The sequence below is a fragment of the Centroberyx affinis genome, unplaced genomic scaffold (assembly GCF_046629955.1).
Source record: "Centroberyx affinis isolate AG114_WGS23_722 - 3 ecotype Tasmania unplaced genomic scaffold, CSIRO-AGI_Caff_v1 ptg003775l_1, whole genome shotgun sequence".
NCBI classification, from domain to species: Eukaryota; Metazoa; Chordata; class Actinopteri; order Beryciformes; family Berycidae; genus Centroberyx; species Centroberyx affinis.
Window position 1 is genome coordinate 28651 of NW_027281650.1, and position 20691 is coordinate 49341.

General features: G+C 39.0%; 1 protein-coding gene across 2 annotated transcripts; it reads left to right on the forward strand.

The window, feature by feature from the left end:
* The first annotated feature begins 1021 nt into the window (after positions 1 to 1021).
* On the forward strand, positions 1022 to 12778 carry LOC139662366 (CD276 antigen homolog). 2 transcript variants are annotated; one of them, XM_071541028.1, is made up of 5 exons: positions 1037 to 1129; positions 6007 to 6146; positions 7659 to 7690; positions 9981 to 10307; positions 12204 to 12778. In XM_071541028.1, exons 3-5 carry the CDS (start codon positions 7666 to 7668, stop codon positions 12332 to 12334), a joined length of 483 nt encoding a protein of 160 aa, XP_071397129.1. In that variant the 5' UTR covers positions 1037 to 1129; positions 6007 to 6146; positions 7659 to 7665; the 3' UTR covers positions 12335 to 12778. The 2 variants fall into 2 exon arrangements, with proteins under 2 accessions (XP_071397128.1, XP_071397129.1); XM_071541027.1 differs by lacking the exon at positions 6007 to 6146 and having other exon boundaries at positions 1022 to 1129.
* The last annotated feature ends 7913 nt before the right edge of the window (positions 12779 to 20691 follow it).

Here is a 20691-nt window from a genome sequence, read left to right on the forward strand (position 1 = left end):
TCAACTAAGGAAGGGGGAGAATTCGGCTGGGAATTTGACATTTTGACATTTGTTTGTGGATGAATAATTTAATATATAAAAAATACAGTTTTTTACAATCACTTTGGCACTAATTTCAGAACCTTGATGTCATTTTTCAAAACTCTAGACACAAAACTCACAACCGAAGATTTTTCTAAACTCTAACACTTCTTCCAGTTGCTTGGATACAATCCACATAAACCTCAGATCATTTGTTCATTGAAGTAAAATCACCTGTTCAAAATGACACACCTTAACATCAAAGTATTACCATTTCAAAATGCAATTCACACATTTCATCTGAGATGACTGTCTGTTCATTTCATTACAGTGATCTAACTATCAATTGATAGAACTGCTTTGTTTTGCTTTTCACAGTAAGCCAGGTGAGGAACACTGCAGCTGTACTGTCGTTTTTTTCTTTTTTGTAGCTAATTATTTTTGCTTTGATTCAAAGAAACCTGTTGTGATTTTATTGTATTTCATCAATACAGTAAATTTCAGATTTTGTTCAATGATTCCACTGTCTGTAGTATTCTCTCTACTAGTCCTTTTTGATGTATTTACGTGTAGCACCATAATGAAACATGTATCACATATTTTGTACTACAATATTTAATAATTGTACGAACAACTAAAAAGTGAAACTATGGGTATCTTGTGTGTGGGTGATCTAAATTAATGTTCCTATGGTATTTCATGATAAATGAGTTATTTGAACCGATGATTCTGCAAGTGCAAGGTTTTTTTAAAAGATATGAATGAACAATGCAATGTTTTGAACACTGGACAGCCTGTGGTACAAGTGATGACCGTTTTGGGTTTTGTGTCTAGAGTTTTGAAAAATGACCACAAGGTTCTGAAATTAGCGTCAAAGTGATTGTAAAAAAAAACTGTAAAATGACCACAAAATAGGAGGTTCTGGTTTCAGGTGGTTTCTGAGACTGTAGCCTGCTCATGTACTTCCGGATCTGTGACGTAGACATTACGCTCTGGAGCTCTGTACCATGGTAATCGGTAACTAAGCAGAAATACCAAATAAAGGATATTTCGGCATCTAGCAGACATTTAAAATCATAAAAACAGAGGAAATGGACGTTTCCAGCAGGTGAGTGTCGTGTCTGTGAGCGAGGAGAGGAGAAACGGTTTAAAATAAAGATGTTTGTTATGTTGGTTAGGTTAGGTTGTTAGCTCTCTTAGCTTCAGTAACTAACTTGGCCGACAATAACATGCGGGTGGTTTCCAGGAAACAGACCACGCCATCTTAACGTTAAACCGTTATCTACCATGTAGCTATCTTAAATTAACGTCAAATGTTGAATTTTAGGCCTTGAAGCTCAGCTGTACAGGCTTTTATTTTTTATATATGAAGTCAAACTGTCGTGGAAATGGGTTTTAAAAAGTCGTAAATTGAACTGGATTAAACAGATAGCGGACAGATAGTACGTTAATTGGTTAAAATGTCCCGTTATTCACCTGACCGCGTGGTAAATTCAAGATAACCGAACTAACTGAAGTCATCAGTATCGGCACTGTGACTCGGTTTGTTTGATGTAAAGTCAGGAGGTTATCTCTGCCAAACAAGTCTAATTTAACCCAGTTAGTTATTACAGCTGTAGCTGATAAGTGAGTTAATAGTTCACCTTTATTACATAATGGGGATATGGCATTTTTACTGATAAATGAGTAAGTCGCTCACTGACAATCACTCTCCTTTCGCTTGTCGTGATGCTCTGTCGTCAGAAAAACATGATGAAACTGAACTGATTCCTGAGGGGAGGTTGGGGTTTTTTCCAGCAGATACAGCCAAGAAAAACAGAGAATTTAAATACAGTGTTTGAATTTAACTTTTTGAATAATTAAAGTATTGGAATACCTGGAAAATCAGCCGCCTGTTTTGTGTTAAAATGCTTAAAAAGACATTGGGATAAAGAAATAAATTAATAAATACATAAAATGCTGGACAGAATTCAAGTCAGAACAGAGGAGAAAGATGGCTAAAAAAACATGTGAACCACGTGATCTAAAGCTCTGATGCTTGATAAAACGAGGTAAAGGTTTAGGGGAAATGTTTTTTTGCTTTTGTGTGGAGTGCTTGAATAGGAAAATAGTGTTGGAAAAAACTCACTGAAACTCCTTGAATTTGATTTAATATTGTCTAGTATAAAGTAGAAGTTTGTGGGTGAAAATATGACAAAATATGGATCACAGTTCAGCAGCAGAACTAACTTGCACAAGACAGAATATGAAATACAGCATAGTGTCTTAAGTCTTAGGCACATGTAAAAAAATAAAAAAAAAAAGCTCAAAAAAGACTCACTCCATTCACAAATAAAACCCAGCTTTCCAAAAAAAAGTCCTACAATATCTCTCCAGAACTAAAAATGCACACTCTTGTCATTATTTTTTATCATCTTCATTTATTATCATCACTTTTGTATCAATGTTTTTTTTATGTATTTTATGTATTTATTTTATTTTCCCCTTAGCTGTTGTAAAGTGTCTTTGAGTACTATGTAAAGCGCGTACAAATAAAATGTAATAATAATAACAACAATAAAAGTTTCTAAATATAAAAAAAAAAAAAAATACTATAAAGGGCAGTCTGCTGCCACTAATGCAGAAAACAAACATCTAAGACAGAATTTCTATAAAAAAAAATCTAGGGTGTCTTAAGACTTTTGCACAGATCTGTTCATATGTGCAGTATAAAATAACTCATATGTTGATATTGCTTTTTCCCTCTTTGAAAAAAAAGATTAGCAAAACGGCAAAAAGGGACTTACCAATTAAATGATAAACGATAACAAACTATAAAAAAACACGACGGGATTGTTCATCTGAATTTACTGAATGGAATTATTGGAATGTGCCTTTACATAGGCCTACGCACTCATCTCATATTTCCTATAGCCTATGTTACCGTGTATATCGTATACAATAAGAGGAAATAACCTGGATAACATCATACTGTAGATCAAGGAGTCTCTGTCTGTCTGTCTGTGTGTCCTTCATATCTCGAGAACAGTTCGTCCGATACTGTTTTGAACGGGCACTGCACTAGTTTGTTTTAATGTTAAATATTTACACCCATAATGAGCTCTGTCCATTAAATCCTTTTGGGAACGTGATTACGCAACACCCGTCTCGCTCTCTCTCCTCCGTTCCTCCGGCCGACAGTCGACACTCTCGCAGGATTTCTCTGAAGCGGTTCTTTGGCGCGGCTTGTCTGAAAAAAAGTCTGTTTATGTGGAGTAGCTGTCGATATTCATGTCTGGATTATTCCATGGAGATACAGAAGGGCAATAGTACTGAATGAATGCTTTCAGTTCATCCACAGACAGGCTGTCGCTGTCCTAAAGGTATGTCAGTAGTCATATGTGTGAAATGACTTTACACGTTCTGATGGCCCTGACTTGCTGGATGGAAAAAAGGAGGAGAAGGGAGAGACTTTCACATCCGTCTGTCAGTGCGCTGTAGCCTGCTGCACTCGCAGTGTTTTACATTTGAAATCTCAACCCCAGCCGGTGTAAAGAGTCCGATATTGTTCTTCAACAGCCACCATGTTCCTGTGCAGAGAGATGGAGAGAGATAACACACATCCTGCCTGTGTGTGAAGGCATCAGCGTCTCTCCGACTCTGTAAACTGTAAATTAGGGTTATGATTAGGGCTGAACGATTTCGAAAAATGATCTAATTGCGATTATTTTGACTATTTTTACTGCAATTGCGATACGATTTGCGATATTAGAGGAAATTATAATTTTTACATCATTATTCTCATTTTCATTGAAAAAGGTATTAAAATGAAATGATTATGGTGTGATTTTTGCGGGGATCTGTACCAAACAAAGATGTTTTCTTAAGTCTGTAGAATATGATGTGTAGGCCAGGACATCTCTGCAGCACCACGATATTTACTTTAAAATGTTATTTTAAAGACCCTGTGAAATGGCATCTTTACTTCCTTGATATTATGCATTTCCTGTTGCAACAGCATGTTGGGGTGGGACATAATGCAGTGAGGGATCGTTCAAGAGTCTAAACCAATGGAATATGAGTCGGGGAGAGAAAGGCATTTTGATTCGATGGAAGGAGACGGATTGTTCAAAAAATCTGATGGTTTTATTGGTTAGAAATTTGTATTAACGCCTATGAGTGCAGCATGAGGTCACCAGGAAAGATCCTCTTATTTTCCAGGAAGTAAAAGTAATGGAAGTTCATTTCACGGGGACTTTAACGAATATTGCGCCTCCTGCGATTTGAAAATGGCAGTAGGCCATATTGCAATTTCGATAAAAATTTCGATTACTTTGTTCAGCCCTAGTTATGATAATAAGTTACAGGTTCGGTCTCCATCGCGCTGAGACTCGCTCACCGCTCGGCCGTCTCTTCAAACCGATCGTTCGGTCATCCTCTGTCAACCCCGACGACAGCAGTCGGCCAATCACACGTCGCGTTAAATCCAAGAACGCTCGCGGTGATTGGCTGCGAGCAAAACCAGACAAATAGTCATTTTTTTCTAGATCTGTGTACAAAAAGTATCGACTGCAGGTATCGTTAGACTGGAGAAGTTAGATACTACTTGGTACTGGGTTATTAAAGGTATCGAGTACCGATACCCAGCCCTGCTTGTCCTACATTTTTTGGAACCAGGGCCGGCGTTAGCTGACTTGCCAGATGGTTTGTTACACAGAACCATCTGGGAAGTCGTCCTTGGAAACTGTTCGGTAAAGGGCAGGCACTTTCAAAAAACACTTGGCAGGTGATTGGATGAACCATCTGTCTATCACGGGCTAACTTCAACCAATCAGATCAACGAACCGTATAAACAAACTCTTGCCGAAGCCGGTCGGGAGAAGAGTGAAAAACATGTTTTCATTTAAACCAGGTGTAGAGAAGGTATGTAATGATTTCCAGTTTCCAAAGTGTTATGTACAGTCAGTGGAACTTCCCTTTTTTGCTCTCCAGTCTGTTATTTTCAGATATTTTAATGTTGACACATTTCATAGGAACGATGTTGTAATTCTTAGGCAGAACTGAGGCAACAGAACCACAAACCACAGAGGTCAAAGGGCAGAGGACCCAGACAGAAACAGTAGGCCAGACACAAAAAGTGCCAGTATTGGTCAAGAGCAGTGACATCATCACCGTTCCTCCGCTGCAGTCTTGAAGGTCCTTATAGCTCATGTCCACACAAGAGGAGAGAGACACATTCACCTTTTGTATTTATTACTCTATCTTATAATAGGTAACAGAAATACAGTGCTTTAAACCAGAATTTTTTCTCGGTCTTTACTGCTTGATGGCAGGAAGGATTCGTCTCAAACGGGGGCCTCCAGCAGTTTAGAGCCGGCCCTGTTTGTTTAAAATTGTTTAAAGAAAAGTGATTTTGTAAAAAAAAAAAACCAGATGTCAGTGTGCAGGATTTACTGAGTGTGAGTCTGGTGAAAGGTTTTCACCAATACTGTAGTCTACTTGATTCCTGGACCAAATGTTACCTGCAGCTTTAAAACCTTGAAATTGCTTAGAAATCCATCTTAGACGCCTCTCTCTCTCTTAAGTAACTAATTGCGGCCTCTGCAATTTGGAAATAGCAGAAGTTCATGTTGCAATTTCGATTTTTTTTTTTTCGATTAATTGTTCAGCCCTATTCAAAACGTACAGCCTGAATATGAGCTCAGAGCAACGCAAGATAGGCTAAATGTTGATCACATATTGTCAGCGACACAATTTAACTCGAATGAAACACTTAGCCAATTTTTCATTTATTTGAATTTCCTAACTTCATAAAAATATATAGAATTTTCTCATTACTTTAGTGTAATATAAAACATTGTGTAGGTCTTGGACAAAAAAAAGAAATAGAATAATTTAATTGTAAAGTCCCCATATCCTCCATGTGTTTCTGTCCATTCAAAGCTGTGTGTGTGGTGTCATGAACCAAAAACACTCTCAATCCATTTCTCCACGTTCATTTTCCAGCATCTCTCTGAGCCTTACCAAGAACAGGCCGTTTCTGTCTCCGTGTCTTTAAGGCTCATTAATATTAACGACCCCCTCCGTTCCGATCGGCTAACCGTTTCCAGAGTGAAGCGTGAGACACCGCGGCCCGGCGGCTACAGGTAGGGAAAACTCTCCGGTAATAAACAATGGGATGGATTTAGTTTTGATACTTTCACCATGTTTAGATAGACCATCCAACTCCTTCATCACCACAGAGGAAGAGGAGTCCTGCTGCACATGATGTGGGAGCTTTAAAATAATTTTCTGCAGACTTCTTAATGTGGACACAAGGCACATTTGCACATCATTTACATTACTGACATTCTGTTTTATTGCTTTATAATCTTTTCATTGCTTAGATTTTATTTTTTTTATATTATACTCTGTCTTTCCTCTGACGACTCCTGTTAGTTTTGCGGCTGCGGGCCAAAGTTTCATCTTATGATAAAACTCCAGATGGAGGAATCATTCTGGAGTCTTTTCGGAGCCTCTGGTGGACGGTAGAGGAACTGCAGCTTGCCGCCACTTCCTTATTGGCCTCAAAATTCACCCGTGGCTTTGACCGCTTGGTTTTGAACGGAGAAAGTTTTCCTTCTGTTTCTCTGTCGGTTTCACTTCCTCGTTTAGTTCATTTGCAGCCTGGTAAAATATAGAAGCAGAGTCATTAAACAAAACAACAGAAAACTTAACAGCAGTACTTCAGCAGGTGTGTTAGTCCATAGTTTATATTCTAGTATTTATGACAAAGTGTCAGTGTGATTTCTGGCCTAAAAAGGCCAACAGTAGTAACTCCTTGTGCAGGTTAAAGGTCAAAGGTTATCAGTAAAGTTTAGTTTGAATAGCAACAAAAATGACCGCCATTAATACCATTAAACTATATATGGCCCACTTGTGTACCAACAATACTTTTGCTGGGACAGAGTAATAAACTGAGTAATAAACTGAGAAAATGACGTCACACTGCTGCTGCTTTCTGGCTTTGTAGGGCAGGTCTGATCCACCAAGCAGCACTTTAATAAAATGTCAGCCTTTATTATTGATTTTCACCAGGGCTGCAACTAACGATTATTTTCATTGTTGACTAATCTATCGATTATTTTTTCGTATTAATCATTTAGTCTATAAAATGTCAAAAATAATGAGAAGTCCCCATTACAGGTCAGAGTCCAAAGTGATTCTTCAGATTTCTTCCTCAGTCTGAGCAGCAGCCAAATAACACAAAGTTTTCATTTAATAATGAGATGAAACTGAGAAAAGCAGCAAATATTAGTGTTTGTGAAGCTGGAACCAGAAAATGTTTGGTATTTTTACTGATAAATGATTAAAACGATTAATCAATTATCACAACTATAACCAATTTTATCTTCTATCGGTGGTGCATATTGTTGGTAGATGATGAAGGAATAACAGGCGAGCCAGTGACAGAAGTTGATGTTTTACTGGGAGAAGTGCTGCTTGGTGGATCAGATGCACGGTGAATGATGATGCATCCCACCGAGGGACTGGAACAGTCCAGAGAAGACTTTAAAACTGTTAGATTTCTGAATGGAGTTTGGTGCGATGTGCTCTTGCATACAAAGAGAAATTGTTTCCAATCCAACGATTTATTAACCTGCTGTGTTAATCTACAGGATACTGATGCTGTCTCTCCTTGTGTCCGCAGGTAAATATAAATATATATGCAAATATATAACAATGAGAAGGATATGAGAATATCTCTGTGAAAACCTTGTATCTCCAAAATGTCAACTTTTGTAGGAACTAAGAAAAACAGCCTTGTTTGTAGCTCGTTTCTTCAATGGATTTTGAAAAGTTTTCATAAACTCAAAGGTTGTACAATGTTCTCAACCCATAGAGGAGCATGTGATCCTTCAATTAAAGGAACAGTTTGACATTCCTTAACCTTATCTCCATACATTGGTCCTCACTAACACATGCGATGAGACCGCACCTTGTCTGTCCACTCGCTCTGTGTCTCGGGGACGGGCTCAAAATGCTAATTTCCAAGTCGTAAAAGCAGTGGACTGCCAAACTACAACCTTCCTGGATTCTCATGTCCGCCTGAGGTGGCAGGCAGTCGACTGCGACCAGGAAGAGAGCGGTTGTAGTTTCTACGAGTTGGAAATCCCCGCTGATGATGTCATCGGCGGGTGAATTTTGAGAAAGCCCGTCTCCGAGACACAGAGCGAGTAGACACACATGGTGCCGTCTCATAGCGTGTGTTAGTGAGGACCAATATATGGAGATATGAAGAAAATGGATATGTGAATTTACAGCAAATATACATGATATGAAAATATTGCAGTGTGTTCAGTGAATGCAGCTTTTTGCTTTTTAATAGATTCATAGGAATACCGTGAGTTTTTGAAAGAATGTTCCCGCTGATTAGCTTAGATGTTAAGTGGCGAGAAAACAGACACCAAAATCATCCCTGTGTCCCCGGTAGATCGTTACCATACACTGTTGCGTGATAGTTTGCCGCTAGCATTATCCAAACCAAGAACACTGACCTTTTACTGATGCGTAGTTGTTAGTGATTTTTATTACATGGCCTCTCTAAACATTTTGGAAGCCAGCCCACTGAGCAATTTTACGTTGATTAGACGTTTAAAACAAGTATAAATGGCCCATAGCCGTCTAGGCTAAATTAAGTTTAAATGGGGTTGAAAAGTGAAAGTTTATTAGATGTCTATACATAGACAAAATTATCCTGGACTATATGAGAGCTACGCATAGACGCAATGTTGAAATTACTTCTTGTGCTCAGATAATGTTCTTGTAGGCTAGTCTACAGGACTTCTCTGGTGCATATTTTTAGTATTTACAGATGTTTATTCATTGTAATAATGTATTTACTGCTTGGTCTAAAATAGGTCTATACACAGCCGTAATGATCCTGGGCTGTATGAGAGCTAAAGCATAGACGCGACGTTGAAATGGCGTCTTTTGCTCAGTGGGAGGGTTAGGCTACTTTAGGAACTCTTTCAGGTCTGCAACCAGGGCTGGGTGATATGGACCAAAAATCATATCTCGGTATTTTTAGGCTGAATGGTGATACACGATATATATCTCTGTATTTTCTACACAGTGGGCTAAATGTTCAGTTGTAAGTAGGGCTGGGCAATATGGACAAAATCAAATATCACATCATATTTTTGACCAAATACCTCGATATCGATATTGTGACAATATTGTAGGGATGACTATTGGTGCTTTCACAAAATATTTACACAATGAGATTTTTGATAAATAATCATCAGTAATGTGGATATAATGACTAAGTGGGTAAAGGCAAATAATAGAACAGCTAGAACAGTCTGGTAAGTTCAGAAAATGACATCACTTTACTGTAATGCAGCCTTTAAAACCAGGAAAAGACACTTATGCCATATCACGATATTACAATATCCAAAATCTAAGACGATATCTAGTCTCATATCACGATATCGATATAATATTGATATATTGCCCAGCCCTATCTGCAACTATGTATTCATATTGCACAGTGATTTTTATCTGCACACAGTCTCTCATCACCCACCACCTTCACTTCCTATGGAAACAGGGAAAGTAATCCCAGTTAGCTCAAAACATTATGTTGATTTTGTATCATATTTAGTGTAAATCTTACTAATCTTTGATACAAAACTACCAGACTTAGTCACATATCATTAATGATTTCTTACCATTTACTTTTAGAGCTGCTACAGGTTCTGCTTATTTCTCACATTTGAGATAATGCTAGTCACCTGTTATCACTCAACATAGCACATGCTAAAGTGCTGGAGCCAACAATCTACTGCCATCACATGGATGATTTTGGTGTCCATGTTCTCATTACTTAACGGGGGAGTTGACCAACAGGATGATCTACCAGAACCTCACTGTATTCATTTTCATCATTGGATATAAAGCTCTTTGGAATAAAACCAAACGTTGCTGGTATCTTGTAGCTTCTGGCCAGGAGATCGTCAGCGCTTTCCCAGGACAAGACGTCTTGTTACCCTGCACCTACAGCCGGCCCGACAAACTACAGCCGCGCGCCACCGTCTTCTGGCGGGGCAAAGACGACATCAACGTCTACGACATTATCAACAATGAACCGGACCTTTCCAGCCAGGAGTCTCGCTTCAACAAACGAACCCGCAGTTTCCCCGTGCTGTACAGCCAGGGGAACTTCTCTATCGTTCTGCAGAAGGTCCAGCTGACGGACAGCGGACCGTACGACTGCTTCATACTGCCGGTCGATTTCCAGCTCCGAGTCCAACTCAACGTCACAGGTTTGTAGCAGTGAGAAGTGGGTGGTTGTTGTTTCTTTGTGTAGTACGGTGCGCAAAAACTATCTCCAGTGTAGCAACTGATTTATTAAAACCACTCATGCAAATCAAGTCAGTCACAATTTTCCAATTAGAACACCTGAGGTGCAATATAACCTAGACTACTAGGTGAAACATATACAGTAAGCTGTTTTAACATTGTGGAGGGGAGAGAGCAGACCATCATTCCCCTCTAGCTGAGCAAACGACGGCTCAGTCCATTTCGGACGGACGTTCACTTCCAACTCGCTCCCCGATCGCAGGCTGATCAGTCCTAATGGTCATTTTGCCTCCCTGCACTTTGTATTGGACAGGAGCGTTTGTTGCACTAGGGGTGATGGGATAGGTTGCGATGCAAACCGAACTTGCGTGGCAGACAAATGTTCAATCCAATTAACTTTATGCAAATGTGCGCGGTGTTCACCATGCGTCGATTGCACAATGCTTCTACCGGCTTTCGCCCAATTTCTCATTACCAGGAAGTAACATCAGCTGTCCCAGCATGTCTTCTGAGGGCAAACCTGATTACAGTGTCTGGATTTCCTGAATTGTACAATCCCTCTCTCCTCACCTGTCGGGGCGGAGTGAGGAGGCAGATACCAACGAGTCCTCCAACCCATACGACCACATAGGTCGTTTGTTCCTGTTGGACCCACAGGAGCGTTTCCAACGTGATCTCACAAATACGTTTGATTAATGGTTAAATTTAGGCAATTAAAACCACTTTGGTTAAATTTAGGCAAGTAAAACAAGTTTGGTTAAGGTTAGGGTTAAGGTTATGGTAAAGTTTAGGCAACTAAATCAACTTGGTTAAGGTTAGGAAAATGGTTTGGTCATGGTTAAATAAAAAAATTAAGATGTGACTCATGGTTGTTTGTCCTTTGGAAACTCTGGGAATCAAACCCCGGTCGCCGACATCGAAGGCAAACATATACGCCCATCCACCATCCAGACCACAACGTCCTGACTTTCCACCGTGATATTTCAGTGTTGAGAGAGAAACTTGACGTGACGTCATGTGACGTGGACACAGACCAACGCAGCACATTGTTGTTATTTACACACCGCTAGAGGTCGCTTAACTTTAAAACGTAACTATAGGTCGTAATAAGCTGCTTGTACAAACGACCTATGGGGTCGTTGTTTAGGGGAGGACAGGCTCGCAGATACTGTTGGACTCGGTGGGTCGACACAGGCTGCTCAGGCGGATTTACCGGAAATTCAGCTTCGAGTTTTTCGGCAATCGATATGGATTGATTGAGTCTTATTTCGAACTCCATGTCCTGGTTAAAAGTTGACACAGCTGTCTATATCAACAGGTCAGTCGGCAGCAGAGCTACCAAACAAAAAAAATTGTTTGGGTGCTGCTGAACTCACCGTCCCAGTATCACAAAATGTTAAAACGCATTCTGATTCACGTGGATTGTTCTTTCTCTTGGCTCATCTGGACCGGTGGCACCCTAGCCCACAGATGGCGCCCTAGGCAAACCTTGTGCCTAGAACCAGCTAAAAATATTTGAGATGGACAAATTTGAAAGGAAGTACCAGTTGCCGCCAATAGTCCCCCTAGTGCCCAGAAGTGATCTGAGGGGGGCGACTGCAGCTCCATGGGGCTTCGACCTTCCAGCCGCACACATTTTCTGAATGGGTGTAGAGTGGTTTTCATTATCAGGGCATTTAATTAGTAAATTTTGTCATGTGTTTCATTCCGTAAGACATTAAGTTGAACTTCAGACAGCCCGTGTAAAGAGTCCAACGGTAACGGTATATTCCTATGAAGAGCGACCACTGGATGTCCACAACACCGTGCTGATCATTGACCATCCAACATGTTAATCCAGACTCTTGTTCATTGTGCAGCTAACCGTGTGACGGGGGAGGAGGGACCTGACACTGGAAGAAGAAGTGGAAGCGCCGCTGTAAGAGTAAACCCACTCAGTCTGCTTCTGTTTCTCCTCTTCGGGAAAACCGTCCTTCTGTATGAAAACTAGACCTAGACTAGATCCTTCAAACTCTTCAAGCTTCATTCTGCTTAAAGAACGTAATATGTCTTGGTGGTTCAGTGGTCAAAGGCGTGAACCATGTAAATGCAATGCCCTTCAAATCCGGCCCAGGACCTTTGTCACATGTCATCCTCCTGTCTCTATCCCAGTCTTTCCTGTCTCTCTCCACTTCCAACTGTCTAATAAAGGCAAAAAAAAAAAGGCAAAAAATTGGGGGAGAGGGATGGCATGCGCCAAAGGTCCCAGACCAGATTCAAACCCACCGGACGTTGCGGTTTCCTGTTCGCACCTTAACCGACTGACCCACCACTACGGAAAATACATCTTCTCACAATAGAGAGCCTAAGCCCCTCCCCTTCCGGTGGACCATCATGGGATCTTATTTCGGAAAAAATATGTACAGTAGTCAACAGCGAGAGACAAATAATTGTTTGATCCCGTTTGAATTGTGCCATGAATTACACATGTGATGTTTTGCCAATTTAAAAGATGATTTTGCAAGTCAAAAAAGTGGCAGTTTGTTGTAAAACTGTTGAAGTATCAGACTGTGAAAATACGTCATTAGAAAGACTGCACACCCAAAAGTGGAGTAAGTGACGTCATAACTTTCTCTCTCCACAAGCTGCCCAGAGCCTGAAGCTCAGTCCCTCTCAGACAGCAGGAGTATTATACACAACCTGGAAGGTAGACAGGAAGAAGGGATTTAAACTGCTTCAGGATAGTTTCAGTACAGTGGGGGCTAACGTTAACGCCATGCTGTGTGTTTCCTGTTTCCTTCATGTTGGTGTCGGTGAGACAGAGATGTAGTTCACTGAGCCTGAAACACTAAACTAAACCTTACTGTTTTACCACAAACTGACACTTTCTTCACTTGCAAAATTATCTTTTAAACTGACAAAACATCATCTGTGTAATTCATGGCACAATTCAAACGGGATCAAACAATTATTTGTCTCTCGCCTCTGTCCCATGGGGGACAGAGGAAGGGGAGGGGCTTAGGCTCTCTATGTTCTGGCAAAAGGTTCTGGCATTTACAAAAAAATACACTGATTGGCCTGATGGGGGCGCCAAAATTTAAAGGTCAAAATTTAAAACTTTGAAAGGCTGTAACCGCTACGCCACAAGCCTGCCTGACATGAAACTTGCTACACTCCTCGAGCTATCTTTGCACATTTTTATTTATTTAGGTTGTAGTTATTTAAACTTTATTTAACCTTTATTTAACTGTGCTCATCATCTAAGATTCTCATTTTCAATCACCTCCTGGCCAGAGGTAAAGTGCCTCTTGATGGGGAATTGGTGGAAATGGGGGGGAAATGGAATATAGTAGTGCTAGTAGTAGTAGTAATAATAATAATAATAATAATAATAATAATAATAATAATAATAATAATAATGATGATGATAATTATAAAACCAGGAATAAAATACCTTGATTCTACCTAAGGGAGGCACTATTATTATAGTTCAAAATAATGTTTAGGCCGTGACTATTCCAGTTCAGTCCAGTTTTGATGAAGCATGGAGGGACGGTGGAGATGTTTTCATTTTGGAAAAGAACTCTTCATTTCCACTTTACTAGGAATGCGTTTTAGCTCTGTTTACAATCCGGGACATGTTTGTTTGTTTGGTTGTTTATTTGATTGTTTGTTATGGTTTCATAGTTTACACAACAGTTGGTTTCATCCAAGCAATTTGAATGGGCAAAGATGCGTTCAAACCGTGCTGAGAATTCCCATAATGCTTTACTGCACGCAGTGCTAACCTGTGTGGTATCCAGGATGCTAGTTAGCCTCCTAGTTTTTGAAGTTCTGCTGTTTACTTTTCTTATGTTTATTTGCTGCTTAGGAGAAAAACATTTCAGACAGAATGCACCTGTTGGTAATCAATGAAGAAAAGCTGTAATACCCTAGAGGGCTGTAATATTATTATATATTCAGAACATATATAACAGTCTCATACCTAGACACATCGTATAATTTGCATACAATTAACATAATTATTACTTATATGTTAAATGTATGGTAACATATAATTTTGTAAAATTTGTAGATTTTTTATAAATTATATTATTGATTATATTATTAATCATTATACAATTAACGTGTATTATTAACACATGAATGTTGATTAACATATACTTATTATTTGATTATTATGATCACACTCAAGAAAGCCCTCTAGGTTATTACTGCTAGTTACTACATGAAGTACACTTTGAGCAAAAATGCAATTATTTGTGTTGTTGTTGTTGTTATTATCATTATTATTATTACTATATTATTATATTTATTTAAGTTATTTCTTTGCTACTATACAAACGAAGTTAACTGTTGCCTACATGGTACACATGGAGTAAATGTTATTAGTTTGATGGCTGACAGACTGATATTGTAAGTACTGTGTAAATAATCTCAGGATAATGTAGTTTTGAAGTTTCATGTTCATATCACAGCAAATAAAACTTTGTAGGATTCAGCCTGAAGTTTTAGAGCTGAAACATCCTGCTGTTCCACAATAAAACCTGGTTTCTTAACAGTGAAGGTTAAATCAGATGGACAGATGGCTTCTGCAGGAGCATTTATACTGAGTTTCCCATTGATTTTCTCCATAGACATTTCAGAAAATCCACATATAAAGAGCTTTAAGTGTTGAACCAGTCAAACTGGGAGACTTGGCCAAGAAAGTCCTGGAAGATCCTGGAAGTAAAAAAAATTATGGAAAAATTAAATTGATGTTCAAAATGTTTTGAAAATTTTGTAACAAGATATATTTTTTCACCTGGCCTAGTGTTTGATGTCAAGCTTCACAGTCAGTGGAAACTTAATTTGCTGATTCCATAAGTCGCATTTGAAAGCTGTAGCTAGCAAATACAAGAGCTGGGGCGTTCAAATCAACAAAAATATAATATTTGAGCATAAGGACTAAAACGACCTGGGAACATTCAGTGATTAATAATAATAATAATTGCTAAGATCGTCAGCGATTTTAATCCTGTGTGAATTTGCCATGTCTTTAATTTGTAACGTAAAAATTCCAGCGCTAATTCCCTCGTGTGTTTTGGATGAAGACAGAAGTCCTGAGAACATTAATCCCATGTGAACTGAACTCCTTTATTTCAGCTGTAGTTTTGTTTTTGCCGTGCAGTTTCTTCTTGTTCTTCTTCTACACGTGCGATTTCTGTCTTCCTCCTGTTCTGAAAAATGGAGGCAGTCGTGGAATCTGTAGAAGAAGGTTTTTAAAGCCTTTTTGACGCAGAGTAGTTTGTTGCGCCGAATAGTTTTGCTTTGCTAACGCAGGAAGCGATGAATGCTAAAATCTTGGAACGGTAAAATCGTGTTCAGTCCTGGTTTCTGTGAATTCATTATTCCGTTTGAACGCATTGCGCAAAACGCTGGGCAGGCTGATGGGTAATTCATATAATAGTCCTGTGTGAAAAGGACTTATGTTCAAATATTAGATTTTAGTTGATTTGAATGTCACAGCTCTTGTGTTTGCTTTCCCTGCAGACTTATGGAACGAGCAAATTTGTTATTTGAGTTTTATGAAGAAAAACACGAAGGAACGCTGCAAATTCACCTTTAAGATCACACTGATGTTTCACAGTTTTTCGTACTGAAAAATATCTTGCATCGTTTACTAGTTCTCCATGTTTGTCTTTAGACATCGAGCTCCGACTCTTCCTCTAACTCAAATGAATAAATACATGTTTAACTCTAGTTATATTTACATTCATATGCTGTTTGCTGTTGTCTGTCTGTTTCTACTGTCCAGCAGCATGCAGAGGCTTTTCTCTCGGCACGGCAAGACATAAAAAAGGCTGTGAGCCCAAACTGTGTCACCATAACCGAAATATTTATATTTGAAATTTTTAAATGTTTGATGCCTCAGCGGGCATGTTCATGCAGACTAGACAAGTTAAAAGAAGCAGTAGAAGAAGAGTGATTGAAGACAGAGCCTCACTCTGGTGAAATGAAGCGCAGCGTTGTGACATTTGAAGGATTTTCTTGTTTGCGGTGGAATCGTAGTAATGTTGGATTTGTAGATAAAGTTACAATCAAATGAAAAATGACTTTTTCATCTTGTTAGCTAATTTTCCATATTGTAATATACACCTATTTAACAGTAAAGTTTGGTTTGAACCTCCTCCTCTCTGTCTAAACAGGGAAACTGCTGCTCAAATTACTTGATATAGTTGGAAGAAAATTTGATGTGTAATGATGAGCTAATGCATTGTACAATACATTGTATTTAGAGGAAAGTAACCTCATAAATTTCAGGACAGCCGCTGTCGAAAACATAAAACATTATTGGGTGAAATTGTAACTGTTAAATTGAAGTGTTTTCCAAAAATATTTTCTTTCAACCATCTTAACTATTCAATGCAATTTGTTGATACCAAACGTTTTAATTTTCCTCTAAAAAAAAAAAAAATGTCTCAAAATGTGTGCATGCTGAATGTGAACTCAGTTTTGGCTGAAATTCCCCTTTAAGGATGCCCTTTTTAAAGCAGGGTACCAAGTAATATCCTGTATTGCTATAATTTAAAATGATTACTGTTACAATTACCAGGAGATCTACAGGATCCTTTAATAAATCACAACAGTTTGGAGAAGTTTTGTTTTGAAGTATTTTTGCCATGCAGTGACACTTTGAATTTTCTCTTTTGCATTGTATACTTGTGCATTGTAAGTGATTAAAACTAACATGTAAACCATCTAGTTCACTCCTGTCTTATTGTCCCAACAGCATGTTGTAACATTATTTATCCACCAGATGGCCTGATAGTTTTATTGAAGGACTGAAGATCTGCACTCTTCACTTTGTGGCATCTGGATCAGAATGATTCTGTCTGAGAGCTTTTTCAAAAATTTACTCAAAATCAGCTAAATCAGTCCGATGCTCGCTTGCAGAATGGGATTAGAAAATGTGTGTAATTCTGATGAAAAGGTCAGAAAAGCTGATCCACTGGTCCCTGGTTATTTTTGCTTCCTCTTCACTTTACATTATAATGATAAAAGCAATGAGGTTTGGCCTTGTTTAGGCTGAACAGTGAAGAGCAGCAGACCAACCCATGACATGGCATGTTATTATTACAGGGCTTTCTAATGTTTAGTAGGACTGGGGAGGAACTGAGAGTAAAGGCATTTCAAACATATTTCAATTCTTTGCCATTGAAGTCGCTATTTTTCACAGTCTCCAAAACCAAGAGAAGGTAAACAAGGTAAGGTGAAGAGTGGAGTAAATGTCCTGGTGGCTCAATAACATTAACTCTTGAGCAGTTAATGCGATACTGTGTAATGCGTTAGAGTAATCAGATTACTTTTTTGTGGTAACAACTAACTTAATGCGTTAATTACTTTCTCGAAGTTACATGTCGCTACTTTCATTCTGCCACTGCTACTACTACCACTACTACTGCTACTGCTACTAATACTACTACTACTACTACTACTGCTACTGCTACTACTACTACTGCTGCTGCTGCTACTAATACTAATACTAATACTGCTGCTACTACTACTGCTACTGCTACTACTGCTGCTACTACTACTGCTGCTACTAATACTAATACTAATACTGCTGCTACTACTACTACTGCTACTACTACTGCTACTACTACTACTGCTGCTACTAATACTAATACTGCAGCTACTACTACTACTGCTACTGCTACTAATACTGCTGCTACTACTACTACTGCTACTGCTACTACTGCTACTACTGCTGCTGCTGCTACTAATACTAATACTGCTGCTACTACTACTACTGCTGCTGCTGCTACTAATACTAATACTAATACTAATACTGCTGCTACTACTACTACTGCTACTACTACTACTGCTGCTACTACTACTGCTGCTACTAATACTAATACTAATACTGCTGCTACTACTGCTACTACTACTGCTACTACTACTACTGCTGCTACTAATACTAATACTGCAGCTACTACTACTACTACTGCTGCTACTAATACTAATACTGCAGCTACTACTACTACTACTGCTGCTACTAATACTAATACTAATACTGCTACTACTACTACTACTGCTGCTACTAATACTAATACTGCAGCTACTACTACTGCTGCTACTAATACTAATACTGCTACTACTACTACTACTGCTGCTACTAATACTAATACTAATACTGCTACTACTACTACTGCTGCTACTAATATTAATACTAATACTGCAGCTACTACTACTGCTGCTGCTACTAATACTAATACTGCTACTACTACTATTACTACTACTACTGCTGCTGCTGCTGCTGCTACTAATACTAATACTGCTGCTACTACTACTACTACTGCTGCTGCTACTAATAGTAATACTGCTGCTACTACTACTACTACTACTGCTACTGCTACTAATACTAATACTGCAGCTACTACTACTACTACTGCTGCTGCTATTGCTACTAATACTAATACTGCTGCTACTAATACTACTGCTGCTACTACTACTGCTGCTGCTACTACTGCTACTAATACTAATACTGCTGCTACTACTGCTGCTGCTACTAATAGTAATACTGCTGCTACTACTACTACTACTACTGCTACTAATACTAATACTGCTGCTACTACTACTACTGCTGCTACTACTACTACTGCTACTAATACTAATACTGAAGCTACTACTACTACTACTGCTGCTACTAATAGTAATACTGCTGCTACTACTACTACTACTACTGCTACTAATAGTAATACTGCTGCTACTACTACTACTACTACTGCTACTAATACTAATACTGAAGCTACTACTACTACTACTACTGCTACTAATAGTAATACTGCTGCTACTACTACTACTACTACTACTGCTACTAATAGTAATACTGCTGCTACTACTACTACTACTACTGCTACTAATACTAATACTGAAGCTACTACTACTACTACTACTGCTACTAATAGTAATACTGCTGCTGCTACTACTACTACTACTACTGCTACTAATACTAATACTGCAGCTACTACTACTACTACTGCTGCTGCTACTGCTACTAATACTAATACTGCTGCTACTACTACTACTGCTACTAATAGTAATACTGCTGCTACTACTACTACTACTACTACTGCTACTAATAGTAATACTGCTGCTACTACTACTACTACTACTACTGCTACTAATACTAATACTGCTGCTACTACTACTACTACTGCTGCTGCTGATATCACTTTATTTTGGTCGTCCACTGCTGCTGAAGTCTGTTGATCAGCACTTCATGTTTACTTGCATGTTGAGACAGAACTTGACAGTCAGCTGACAGTCAACTTAACTAGACTCCTATTGTTAATGTTACAGTGAATGGCAGCAGGATGGAGCTGTTGAACCCTGCTGCTGCTTTCTTAATATTTTCTTAATATTAATAAGCATACTGTAACTTGATTTAAAATTAATGCTATGGCTGAGAAGTACATTTCACTTCCTGTTCATGAGTCTCTGAACAGTCTGATCTCATGCTTGGTCTTTGTGGCCTGGTCATTTTTCTCAGTAAGTTCAGCAGACATCTGACAGACTTGTCAGATAGGAAGTGAAGCAGCAGGCAGGCGGCTCCTCTCTCAGACGCTCAGGATGTGTCTGTTGTGTTGACTGGTTTTCGTGGCGGCTGAAGACGAACATGGAGCTGTTGTGGGTTATCTTCCCTGTTTTCCTGATCTGTGTCGAAGCGGAGAACCTGACGGAGGTTCAGGCGGCGCTGGGCCACAACGCAACTTTGAACTGCTCTCTGCAGGTCGAAACTATCTACTGGTACGTGCAGCTCAAAGGCCAGCTCCGTGTGCCCATCCTGCGCACCTTCAATAAGAAAACTGGTGATGCCAAATATTCCCCGGACAATTACAAGTTTGAAACAAAATACGCAGCGCTGGTGGGAAACAGATTCATGATTAAAAACGTCACCGCAGATGATTACAGGATTTACTTCTGTGCCAAGAAAGAAAATGGGAGCCTCAGATTCGGGGACACCTTCCGCCTCGTCTCTGGTAAGGACACAATTACAGAATTTTTTTTAAAAAGACTTTTAAATTTTGTCTAAATCTAAAGTTCTCTTTCAAACCTGGAGACTCCAGAATGCACAAACATCTTCAAATGTGTGTACAAACCAAAATGTAGCATGCATAAATAGTTTGAGAGCTGAAGTTGGTTCTCTCTGTTCTCTCACATTAAAAAGTAAAGTTAACAGCTGAACCTCCATTCTGAGTCATTTCCTCATAGACTGGATATGAGAATCTTTTGAATTTTGAAGAAAAATCCTCTTCTTGAATTGATTGAATTGAGATTAAATTGAAGTAACCCTGTTGAACAGTCAGTTACAAATCTTTATCT

Bases quoted from the DNA above. Each gene is read 5' to 3' on its own strand.
- LOC139662366 (XM_071541027.1), top strand. The intron at 7,691-9,980 runs GTAAATATAAAT...GGTATCTTGTAG, and splicing joins GTCTCTCCTTGTGTCCGCAG to CTTCTGGCCAGGAGATCGTC. The intron at 10,308-12,203 runs GTTTGTAGCAGT...TTCATTGTGCAG, and splicing joins AGTCCAACTCAACGTCACAG to CTAACCGTGTGACGGGGGAG.